General features: G+C 35.9%; 1 protein-coding gene across 7 annotated transcripts; it reads right to left on the reverse strand.

The window, feature by feature from the left end:
• Positions 1 to 906: 906 nt before the first annotated feature.
• Positions 907 to 12,193, reverse strand: LOC124159139. Of its 7 annotated transcripts, XR_006864906.1 has the most exons (6): positions 12,024 to 12,193; positions 9,754 to 9,935; positions 6,266 to 6,509; positions 3,691 to 4,331; positions 3,090 to 3,225; positions 907 to 1,072 (listed from the first exon to the last, which is right to left on the reverse strand). XR_006864906.1 is itself a non-coding variant. In XM_046534721.1 (4 exons), the coding sequence occupies exons 1-3, from the start codon at positions 12,046 to 12,048 to the stop codon at positions 6,276 to 6,278; spliced, it is 441 nt and encodes a 146-aa protein (XP_046390677.1). In that variant the 5' UTR covers positions 12,049 to 12,193; the 3' UTR covers positions 907 to 1,072; positions 6,266 to 6,275. The 7 variants fall into 7 exon arrangements, 4 of the variants coding, with proteins under 4 accessions (XP_046390677.1, XP_046390675.1, XP_046390676.1 ...); XR_006864904.1 differs by lacking the exon at positions 3,691 to 4,331; XR_006864905.1 differs by lacking the exon at positions 3,691 to 4,331 and having other exon boundaries at positions 9,754 to 9,994.
• Between the last annotated feature and the right edge of the window lie 952 nt (positions 12,194 to 13,145).

Raw genomic sequence — 13,145 nt, forward strand, 5'->3', positions numbered from 1 at the left:
TTATATGTATACGTAAGAATGAAGAGAAAGGCAGACAGAAGAGAGAAATGCCATACTGCTGCAAAATAACCTCAGGCTTTTCATTCCGGAGGAAAATAAATACGTAGTTTTAATGACGACGTCATAACAAACTCAAAATTAAACTGCAATTCCACGCAATAACTGCTTGTATGAGATGCCATTGGAAAAATGTGAATATTCGGGATACCGCGCGGGTAAATTATGAAAGAGTGCCGACGTTAGCATCAGTAGCCGTGAGAATGGGTAACGAGTTGTTATGTGATACGTCGGCGCTCTTTCGTAATCTCACCCATGCGGTATCCCAAGAAGAATTTATACAGTTAGAGAAATTATCTAACCAAAATTTATCCCTTGACCACTAGGCTGAAACTTTCTCAACACATTTCTCCTGACAGGTTGAGGGTGTACAGGTCACAATCTCTGTTATCAATTCTATCATTTGGAGCTATACAATGTGTTTACCATCTTTTTCATAAAAATATAAGTCAAAAACTGCCTAAACATTTAACTCAACTAGAATAAACCACGTTACTCCAGTTTGCTTTGATGGAACTCAACCGTGGCAGCAGCATAGTGGGGACAAAATGTTGGCAACACGGAGTGCTGTGAGGAGGCATAGCCTGCACCATATGTATGTTTATTGGGATTTATGGTCTAAGGATACCCTAAGCCCTCTCCTGAGTTCATCTTCATTACTTATAGCTTGTGTAAAGTTAGACCTTGCCTCTACAATCCCATGGCAAATTATAAAAAATACCACTGACACTAATACATATTTGGAAATGAGTCTATAGGCTTTTGAAGAAGTAATGACAAGATAAGCTGAGCACTTAAATTCTAATTTTTCCAACTAAATTACAAAGCAATAATAATAATTACTTAATGTCTAATTTCAATAGATAATCTATCTTTTTTTGTTTTAATTTTTAAGACACATGATAAATATTTCAGTCAATCAACTGTATATTCAACTTTGCATCTCATTTTTCTTGACAAATTTATCTTCGTCCTTAATTTTTAGCCCAGTAGGTGCTCCAAGGATTGTGCATTTCTGAAATAAATAAATTGTTTTTATGAGGATTATTAACTGACAATTAGAATAAATGTGAGCACTATAATGATCATGATGTGTGAGTCCATTGATAAAAAAGTTTGTTTTGATTAATAGTGAATTGACTAATTTCTCAGACTTTGTGGTCATATCATGTAAGAAAAATAGTTTATTGTATATTTTCACTATCAACATAAGCAACTGTGAATATTTAAAGAACCACATAAATAATCAAATCATTCTTACACACATAGTTGGAACTTAAACACTTCTTAATTCTACAATTTACACAGAGTTTAAAAAAAAAGTTTTGAAGCCCATATAAAGTGAGAATAAAATATAAAGGAAATACTTGTTCACAGGGGTGCAATCATATTTGGGTACATTGCTAAAATTGGCAAGTAAATTTATTACTCTGAAACTTCATATAGCATACGTGGACCACCACCTACAGTCCGGCCGCCGAGAGTTGTCCGATGACACTTAGATGGGTCTAGTTCAGGGTCGGGGGCAAGGTTGCTAGGTAAGATAGGGAAATGCCCACGTCAAATGTAAACAAAAGGGTTATGTGAAGAAAAGAACCAGAGGGGACGACGAGCGTGAAGGACACAAAGTAAGAATTCTTTGTTATGGTGATTCGAAGAAAGGGTTTGTTTTGGTGGCTCAGGCTTGTTTCAGTGCTTCATATTAGTGACATATATGACAATGTTGTATGACTAGACGAGGGTGTGAGGTGCGTTTGGGGAACAGCGATTGGGTGCAAACCGTGCTTCGCCCCTCTTTTTGAACTTCCATCGGACAACTCTCGCCGGCTGGACTGCAGTTTTCTCCTCAGATTACATTTATTTTATTCACTTTTGAAATTACTCATTTGGGATGGGGTTGATATTGTGGCAAAAGAGTTGGATTCCCAACTGGTGGACCTGGGTTCACTTGGGTTCTTGTGGCAGAGATTTTACGGAGATTGATATCTTCTTTAAGGCTGTTTATAGGGTTACCTCAAGCACAGCTCTTCATCTATAGGATCGTAGGTGGATTTAGGGGGGGACATGAGGGCACAAGCCTCCCCCTTAAAAAAGCTTTAGAAATTGACAAAATATTTTATATGGTTATCATTACATTCATTTTAAAGTATACCGAGACTAGCCGCGGTGATAACTTTTACGGGAGTCACCCGCAATGCACAATCGTGCAAAAGATCCACAGAGAAAAAATCATTCGCCTTGACCGGGATTCGAACCCGGATCCCCCGATTTCCGGTCGAGTGCTTTAGCCAGTTAAGCTACCGAGGCGTCATTCTATCCACAGGGAAGAATGACGCCTCGGTAGCTTAACTGGCTAAAGCACTCGACCGGAAATCGGGGGATCCGGGTTCGAATCCCAGTCAAGGCGAATGATTTTTTTCTCTGTGGATCTTTCGCACATTCATTTTGCTTTGTGTGCAATGAAGCCTCAATCATTTAATTTCATATTTATATCTTTCATATTAAAATGAAAAGAATATTTTGTACATTAATCGCTGTATGTTGTTTTTAATCTCAAATATGAGAAGAGTGTTTGCCTGTCAGACCCTTGTCCCCCCCCACTCAGAAAAAAATCCTGGGTCCGCCCTTGGATGGAATGAGATGTTTACCTGCAGTCCCTTGGCACCCTTAGGGATTCGCAAATGCTGACCCTGGCTTTATCTCCATCTTCCATCCCTGGTCTTGCCTATTCCTCAATCACAGCATTTTTCTGCTACCAGTTTTTTTTTAACTTGTGTTAATAGGAAATCGCTGAATAACTTGTGTCTAAAATACTTTGTATTAAAGAGACAAATATATTCTTCAAAGTTTTATTTAAGCTGTTGTCACTTCCACATAATGAAATGAATTGATTAATGAACCTTTCAAGAATGTTCTGAGCTATTTTGCAATGAGTTTTTTGTAGTGCTATATCTTAAGTTACAGTTATCTATTTTCTGGTAAAAAAGTAGAGAATGAGTCATACTTAGCAGCTTGAAAAAGGAATACAATACCTTTGGAATGAAGTTAAAAGTCTTGGACGTTTTGATGGGAACAAGTTGACCATAATTGTGTGCACTTTCTTCTTTCATGATTTTTTTAATATTAGCAGAAGGCTTCTTTTCTTTCAGTCCTTTTTAGTCTAGCTCACTTTTCATGGAACAAATAAAGTTCATTAATCAGGCAATCAAGTATACATTGCTTAACATAATGTTCTCTAAAACATGAATGGGTATCAAAGATTATTGTCACTAAGTTCACTCGCTTGGCACAAATTCATTTAACACAATTTTCACTGCAACATGACTGGATCTCAAAGATTACTCTCACGTAGTTCAAACAATCTTCTTGCTTAAGACAAACAAGAGAACCAATCATCACTCTTATAATACCTATTTATATAACAAAGAAAATCGAAAAAGGATGATAAAACATTATTTATCTTAGTACAGGTATTCTTGAATCAATGGACTCTACAAATGATAGCACTGGGGAACAATTTTTTACATTTTTTCTGTTGACTTTAATTTTTTAGGTAATTTAGGATAAAATAATCATGCTGATTTCAAAACTGTAGTTATTTTTTTCTACCACATCAAATTTTTGTCACTATACCTTGTGTAATTGTGACCACACTGCTTGGTTGAGCCTCTGTCAGAGGAGGCATCATTGCTCTCCAATTGCCTGACCTTTTGCCTGGCAACAGTCACCTTTTGTGACTGTTGCCAGGTGACTGACACCGTAGGAGGCCAGCGACAGGCACATAGTTGTCTAGTTATGCAGGAGATATTATTGTGGGATGCAGGCACTTGGACCAAAATTTGCTCAACAATGAGCTTTGATGTTGAGTGGGTTGCATACACTGGTATGTTGTTGTCAATTCACCCGCATCTGTCATCTGTAAACCATACCATTTAATTGATCACCTATACATTTCTTTTTAAAATTGCTGAAAGTTAGATGCTTCATTGTTTTTCGGCAGACTACATATATCAGAAAGTGGAGGGTCAGAGTATAGATGCTCCTGGGCTAGATTCTGATGTGGATGGCAAGGTCTTTTCTTTTTACAATTATAGCCGTTTTTAGTTTTTATTTACACCCATATAAACAGAAACATTTTTCTGTCTTGAATTTGTTTATTTCGATATTGAAAAATTCCACTCCATCATGTTTGGATCTTCGAATTTCCTGTCTTCCAGTGCTAGGCTCCTTAAAATGACGAACAGTGATGCACTTGTCAGGCAAGTCTGTTTTGCCTATTTTAAGGTGAAAATAAGTGATCAAGGTAAATCATGGGCCCCTCATGAAGTGAACAAGCAGTATGTCAAGAGTTAATGGACGTGGAGGAACGCTTGCATTTCTATTTGGTATACCTATAATTTGGCGAGAGCCCAAAGATCACTCATGGTGTTGCCATATAATAGCAAAACAAGTCTATAAACAACAAGAAAATCAAATGTAAAATGGAATATCCTTGCTAATCATCATCTTTATGCCCAGTGCTTCATCTAGCTGAAATTCCAGTGTCAGTTTTTAAAGTATCTCATTTCATCCCTTTGCAAATACATACAGAAATATGAATCTGGTGAAGATTGAAGTGACAAATATATTGAAATTGAAGATGATTCCATTCATAAGGGATTTAACCAGCATGTGTCGAATTATTTGGTAAGAGATTTGAGTCTCTCTCAAAGATTTATATAGATTTTCTCAGATAAATGTCCACAGATTAAGCACAAAAAAAAAGCTAGAAGCAAAAATTTTTACCTTAATATATATATTTATTGTTTGGTAAAAAATTTTCTGTTTGATTTAATGCAATTTCAACTTGCATTAACTGTATATAACCCTCATATAAATTAAATCATTCAGCATGAGCTGTATATAAGGTAAGATTTCCCTTTAAATTCATTTAAATGGAAATTTTATATGACATGTGAGACAAAAATAAGCTATCTAGTCGCTGGAAAAGTTGACGTGATCGATAAAAACTGAGATTATTATCTTATCCAGAGGCCATAAGTCAGTGAAAAATAAGTCTCAGATCTTAGACAACAAATTGTTTATTCCCCAGTGTAATCTAAGAAAAGATACCTAATAATCAATTGGATTTATGGTCACTGTGCCAAATGCTTGGAGGAATAATAATTTTCTAATTCAAATCCGAAAAATATGACCTTTAACACAAATTTTTAATGACTGAATGTGCACGCAACACTTTCTATACTTTTAAAGTCTTATAAGAACTAACATTGACGAAAATTGCATCAAGTCATTTGAAGGGTATAGGATTGATTTAGACAGTCGGCCATTCATTCATTGATGATTATTTTGAATAATGATTTGAGCTATCATTGGAAAGAGATGAAAATTTATTTCAGAATCAAGACAGCATCAAGCAAAGTCAAAATAAGTGTCAGCCAATTGAGCACCCAGAACATAGGATACCACCTGCAATACACCTTTCTCTTACCACAAAAATTTACATAGTTTGTTACTGTTTAGGAATATTTCTCTAGTGATAAGCGAGATATAATTGTAGGTACATACTTGCCCCTCACCATGGGACATTCAGTGCTTCTAAGACATCAATAAATGCTTGTATTAATCCCTAGCATCTCATACATACCATTATCCCTCATTTTATTTATTTTAATTATTATTTTAAAATGTTGTCTAGGAAATGGTATGAAATATAATTTTAACAGTTAGAACAATGACTTTAATTTTGAGATATTCCTTGAAAATGTTAGAATTATCACTCTGCAAACCATATTCACAAGCTAAAACGATACACTGCAACCTCAATGGAGTAACTGCAACATTATGATGCTGCTGACTGAATAAAACATGTATTTTATCAGCTATACATACTTTCATATGTGTTCAGAAAAAGAGGCTGATCAATTTGAAGTCCCATGAATGTACACTTTTTCAAGTGCTGATTTGCTTGTCATTGTGCCCAATTTTATTGCATGTTCTAAGGTATAAGCATTAGTCATCGGGTATTATCTTTTCATTGTGTATTCTCCTTTTCTTTTGGATATCCATTTGTTCATTTTGGTGTTTTTTTTAGGCGTTAACTTGGTTTTCACAAAATCACTGCAGAATATAAAGACTTAGGGGCAATATGTAGTTTTAAAATTAGATTACTTTTCTTTTTCAATTTTTTATATTCTACCCAACTCACATTTTGAGGCTTAATCTGCCTTCTGTATGGCTTCATCTTTGGCCTTTGTGATCTGCTTGCCAGTTTCCTCCAAAATCTTTTCAACCTCCTTTTTTTTAGTTTCTGCTGCCGTGATAGCAGCATCCATGGTGCTCTTACCCTTTTCCTTGCTGAATGCAATGGCACTGTCCAATTGTTTGCCAGCTTCTTTGGCTTTCTCTTCAAACTCTTTTTGGACAGCTTTCATATCTGTTTTTTTACCTTCCTATGTTGAGAAAAATTGAGGTTTGGCATCATAAAGGGTAACCTGATTTAAAAAAATACTACAATGATCATACTAAGTCATCAAATTCATTAATAATCTATACAGATCTGAATGAATGAAGAGCTTTTTTCTTTGGAATACGTTTTTCTGTAGCTTTTCTAACAGGCTCTCATGTTTCACAACACCTTTAATTTTTCCAAGATTTTGTGCATAAAGGGAAGCATGTTTAGTAAAACCTTTCCTTGAAAAGTCACATGATACAAAACCCACATGGAAATCCAGTCTTTCTCGTAAATTACGTAGGGTTGATATTGCCCTAAATGCCTGAGTGCTCTGCCATATTAGATATAACTCTATGGACATCTTATATTTACAACCTTAGGTTGATTTATTGGGGGGGAGGGCATGGGAGCATGTGCCGCTCTCAGGCACTTAAAAAATAGACAAGATTTCAATTAGGTTACCATTAGGTTTGTCTTGTGTATCATGGAGCCTCAATCATTTAATTCCATATTAATGACTTTTATATTAAAAGAAAGAGAATGTTTCATATAGGAACTGTTGCATGTTGTTTTTAATCTCAGATATGAGAAGTCAATTTTCCTGCCATGCTGTTGTATCCCCTCTCCTTTCCCCCCCTACCCTCAGAAAAAGATCCTGGATCCAGTCTTGTTATCAACTTTATTTTGAACTTTTCCACAGTAAAGTTTTTTGGTCATACAAATAGATTCACAATGTAGCAGCAACTTCAGTTACCTCTTTAATAAAGAGTACTATGTTTTTTTCTGTATGGAGGTGAGAAAGTCAGTGAGGGTAACATCAATGGCTGTGGGAGAAACTGCTAAAAAATTCATTCGTATGTATCTGTTTGCATAGAAAAAACAAATATTATATTTCATTAATATTGTACCCAAAGTGGCTGCTATGTGATGTGATGAAAGTAATTGTTCAAATAATATAAATTTTTGTGGGAAAGCATAAAAAAGTCATGAATGCTAAGTAATTTTGTCTATTTAATGGCATCACCAAGCTATTTCTACTTGCTGAACAAAAATATGAACTCAGAAATATTATATTACTCCTATCTCTAGTGATTCATTCTAATCATTTTGTATGTCTCTTATGCCCCCGAAAATAATCTCTTCGGTTCTTTTACACCCGATGGATAGTAACATGTAATTGGAATTACGTCTACCATTCAGTTATGGCATAAAAAAATCAATTCTTACCTCATGATGCATGAAATGAGAATTTTGGAGATTTCAGAAATGCCTAACTTTCAACGATTGCTATTTTTATATTCTGGATAGCCTAAATTTTAGTTAATAAAAACATCAATTTAGACTAAATGTGGAAAGACACTTGATATTAATTTTGTCATGAGAAATGTGTACACATAAAAGAGGTTTGAACTATTGAAAGATAATTTTTCTATCTTGTAAATTCATGAATACCCTAAAATAAGGGACTCTTGTCTCTAAAAGAATCGGATGTGCTATTTTGACAGATCTGACTTGTTTATTTCTGAAATTCCGTTATTTTTAGAAATTCATAGGTCATATTTCATGACTTGTATTCTTTTAGTTTTTCTTCAATTCCTGAAGATTAGGCTACTCCATGTTTGTTACTTTTTCAAATACTTTTGGATGTAGGTATCTAAAAAGACCAAAAGTGTCAATTTGACCAAAGCCAAGATTTCCATCTGCTACTACATATTATTTTTTCCATTAGTTATGTAAGTAGTTAAATAATGAATTCTCATTGATTGAAAATTTAAGTTGATTTCATTATTTTTATGCTTAATGACAATACTTAGTTCATAAAATTAATATTTACGTGATAATGTAATTTCCAACATTGTGCTGAAATGAATTATACCATTTGTATTGGTGATGATAGATCAGTTAATTTAGGTTGAATCTGATGTATGATATAGTGACATGGATTTATCAAGTCTCTGAACATAATATGCTCTTAATCACCATTGGGTCTACCAATTCATTCCCTGTACATGGTTTTGCCACAATACAAGTTCTGAATGCATGTGGTCTCTTCCATGGAGAAGATTCGTTTGAGCAAGTTGTGCAATTTTCAATATCGAGTGTTAAGGGAAGAATGTGGATGTAGGACTTACTGCTAGATTTGTGGCTGCATTTATAGTTTTTCATTGTTGATGCTGCCGCATGAGTCTATCAATTCACAATAAAATGACAGTTACTTGCAAGAAGACTTTACATAAGAGTGCCTCCCTCAATACCTGTGACTGTATTGGGCTGGGGTTTGGAATGGTGTGGTGCTTAGATTGTTGACATCCCACATCGTGGACCCTGGTTCAAATCCTGGTTGTGGGAGAGATTTTACAGGGACTGCCATGGCTGAGTGCTTTGTGGAGGGTAATTCAAGGGCAGCATTATGACCATCAGATGGGATAATAAGCCATTGCTCCTGTTGTGTTCACAAAATACTCACACGGGTGATTTATGATGGCAACGGATTTATTTCGTACTTTCGGTTACATTCGGGTGTGGCCAGGGATGCGTCCGAGCATCCCGGATGAGGTAGTTGACTGGCGTGCTGAGTTCCCAAAAATGGCCTCTGCTCACAAAACACTCGAGCAGCGAAAATACACAACAGTTCCCTAAGGGCCTTACATTAATATAATGCTGATTCTGATGCCACATATTTATCCGTCCTTTGTCCCCTGCCTTACCCTAGGGGTTAGGGGTTTGGTGGAAGAGGGATTAGTCTCAACCTCACTTGAATAAAGACATATATTATTACCCAATGGCACATATGACCGATGCTATGAGTTTTAAATTATGATTACTGCACCTTTAGTTAAACTTATGTCTAAAAAAATATTGTATGAAAAATATTTTCATTTTTAATGAAAATGATTGTAGAATTATTTAGAAATGTATTATTAATTTTCTTGAAGAATCTCCATTTTTCACACTCAACCCTGGCACTGTTGGACATTTAACCCTCAGGTCTTCCTAATTGCACCCCTGTAGTATGGTATGGCTGACAAAAAAGTAAACCAAATAATGGTGTACTCTCAATCCCATTTAATTACTCCATCACTGACAGCAATGAATTAGAAAGATGACAGATGCCCTCAATGTCCAATTAAATGGTGTAAAATGAATACTTTTCATGGTTCCACAGAAGTATTCTCACATAAATTCCAATTGCATGCTAGTGAATCAGTGCAACACACTACTTAAAATCCAAGCAGTCTCACATCTTTGGCATCTGAAATGGATTTGATGAACTCCTTGGCGGCCTCCTCGAAATGTTTAGTAGCTTTCTTTAATTGGCTGTCCAAGGCCTCTTCAGCTTTTTTGGTTGTTTTACCAACCAGCTCTTCCAACTCCTTTGGATTTTCCAAATGAGAAATTGCCTTTGAGCCAAGGCTCTTCGGTACTGCAAGCAATCAGGAAATATGAAGTGGTGAAATCTGACAATTCTGTTCATCCAAATTACTTGAAAAAGAAAAGTTGGGAAATAACAGGGAATCACTTTCCTTTTATGTTCAACTATTTTTTTTCTACTTTGAGTCAGCATAATTTCCTGATGGGTTATTGTCTATCGTGCCTAGAGGTTACATAATGTTCTTGAAATATCTTTCCTCACATTGATTTATAACCACCAGTTTCCGAGTTGAAAAGGTCATATCAATAAGCCAATTATTAGGAATAGGTTTTTCTATGTTGTTAATGTTAGTCTGCATGATTTATTTCAATCCATGTAAATCCTGTAGTACATCCAAGAAGGGGCCAAGAAACGGATAAATGGTAATCAGGCAAAGATTGTAATCAACAATTGATTCAATTTGTTTCAGGGGAAATTTATCAAAAATTCATTGTTATTTGGACAGAATTTTAAAAACATATTTATAATTTATCAGATACTTTGAAGTGTATTCTTCTAGTAGAAGTAGTATTATTTTTCTGCTAGAAATCGTCAGTTATCTTATCTCCCGGGTAGGAGATCATGACATATCGTACTCACTTTACTGAAAAATACTGGGAGGCATAGTAGAATGAAGTGAGTTTCAAAATTAAATGAGGGGCTGAGAATCCAAGGGTTACAAGTGATTTTTTCTCAACAGAGTTAGGTAAAGTTAATTGTTAGAAGAAATACACAAAAATTGGTTGCCAAGGGATACGAGTGAGTCTCAGCTCTATGCTGACATCGAGTGGAAAATCAAATGCACTATATCAAATATCTAATTCATCTCGGTTGTTTTTTGTACCTAGTTTCCGTACCTAACTGTGTGTAGAAAAAAGAAATCACTTGTACCCATTGGCTTCCAAGCCACTCACATATCAATTACTTCAATTGTTGTTGCGTTTTAACGTATTTAAGGTTAAAAATAACCATTATTCATTTAATTGCATGCTGATTAGTTAGTAGAGTAATTAATTGGTGGGTGAACCGGAGTTTAAGCCCCTCGGCGTATTGGCGGCGGTTTCTAGAACTATTTTTTGTTTGGGTTGGGTTGGTTTGGGTCGGGTTGGGTTGGGTTGGGTCGGTTTTTGCTTTAATAACAAATAAAATTTGATAAAATTTATGATTTGTTGATAAACTTTTTGTAACCATAGCGCGCGGGAAAAATAGTTCTAGAAACCACCGCCAATACGCCAATTGGCGAATAAGGGGCTTAACCTCCGGTCGCGCCTAATTAGTTAACCAAGTGAAACGAGAACCCAGGGCGGGCTCGCGGGGTTTCACTCCCGAGGGCCGGGGCTGAAAGTCCGAGACTTTTCACCCGGACACCTCGGGTGTGAAGGACACTGAAAGGAAAAAAGGATACAGGAGGCGCCGCGCCGCCGCAATGAGAGACCAACGATTCCTCCAAGGAAGGGATAGGGATGGAAAGAGTAGGATAGGCAACGCCGTCATTAGAGAGGCGTGGGCAACTACCAGCAAAGCTATAATTTAATTTTTCTACAGAAAGGAAATATTTCACCGTGAGGAAGAGATATCCTACGATTTTCCGTAGATTAATCAGTTATAATCAGCAGTTTTCGAGTAGTATTTTAGCGAAAATAGTTCAATCTTCAAGAGAAATCTCGGTTGCAATAACGCGCACACGAACTTCCATTCACTCATTATAATGTCGTGTATAATAACGTATACGTTTACATTATTCTGAATGTATTTATTTAAAAATTAATTTTTCAGCGCGTTTATTTTAATAGGCACAAATATGTGTATGGGTTGATATTTGTTAATTATTTTGGTCTTAAAATATTCTCAATTCTATATATTTACGAGAATAATTAAGGAATACATGATAGAGAAAAACGAATGATTAGTTTCGAGATGTGTTTGTAAAAATGTTACTCAGTCGCCGTAGACATTTGGTGGTACAAATTGGTTCGTTCAATTTCTTCATCAAAGTTTGATTCATTCGAAAATGATTATATTGTAGAGTGAAATGAAATGAAAATGGAAAAAAAATTATTCTCACGTCATCATCTCACCAAGCTTCACTAGACTATTTACCTGTACGCGTGAGGCTCCCGCCCATTAATGCCGCTTGAGGTTCTGGAGTTATTATTCTCCTGTTTACTTCTTTACTTGTTTATTTCCATTGAATATTTTAGTTTAATTAAATTTAACCCACTCAAATAAGATGAGGCTATTTATTAATAACTTCGATCATGTAAACAGTGAATTCGTTGCTAAGACAAAATTATGGTCTCAACCGCGCCTCAACATCGAAGCTGTCGAAGCCTCTTCATGCGGAGAAATGAGGATGCAAAAACATTTCTCGGAATTCGCCCCAGGTGATGTTTTGTTACAGCTGGAATGACTTATGACATGTACTATTTATTTTGTATTGTTTTGTACCATTTGTACTATTTTTGTGTATTTGCAAGCTTGAAATCCAGAAAACTTTGAAAGGCCGAGAACAAAACACCCGACGCGTAGAAATAGTAATTTTTTGGGAAATACACCTTAAAATACGACTATTTAAATTTAATTTAATTCATTTACCAATTTTTATGAGGTAATTTTGCACCTTTTAGCGTAATATCCTGTAAAATGTCTTTGATTTTTGATCAAAGATTTGGTTTTATTTAAAGCAATGTAAAAATTTTATAAATTTAGCTATTTTGGACTTTATTTTTTTATTAAATTTGAAGATATGGTTTTGTGCTCTTTGAAGTTTTCTGAGTAGAATCCTTTAGGTGAGTATTCACTACCAAATAAGGATTAAAAAATCTTACCGATACTGGCCAACCAAACTTATAAAGATTTTAGGCTGAGCTCGGGCGGATCCGCCCTCAGAGTAAGGATGGGGGAGAGTGCGCTTTGGCTACTGCGCATGTAGTCAAGATCCCGCATATGCCGCATAAACAGCATATACATCCCACACTTCCCACAATTCTTCCCACAAGGGATTCCCGCACTACTTCCCACGATCACGTGGTAACCATGTTGACTACAAGAATCTGCTACTGCGCAGCCTGAAAGCGCCCTCTACCCCAATCCTTACTCTGAGGATCCGCCCAGCTGGCGGGTGGACGGAGAATATTCGCCAGTTGAACTCACACTCTTATGTCATGAAAAATGGACAGCCGTAAGGCTTTGAGAAAGCGATGCGCTTTAGAATCTACGAGC

This window comes from Ischnura elegans, chromosome 5 (genome assembly GCF_921293095.1).
Source record: "Ischnura elegans chromosome 5, ioIscEleg1.1, whole genome shotgun sequence".
NCBI lineage: Eukaryota > Metazoa > Arthropoda > Insecta > Odonata > Coenagrionidae > Ischnura > Ischnura elegans.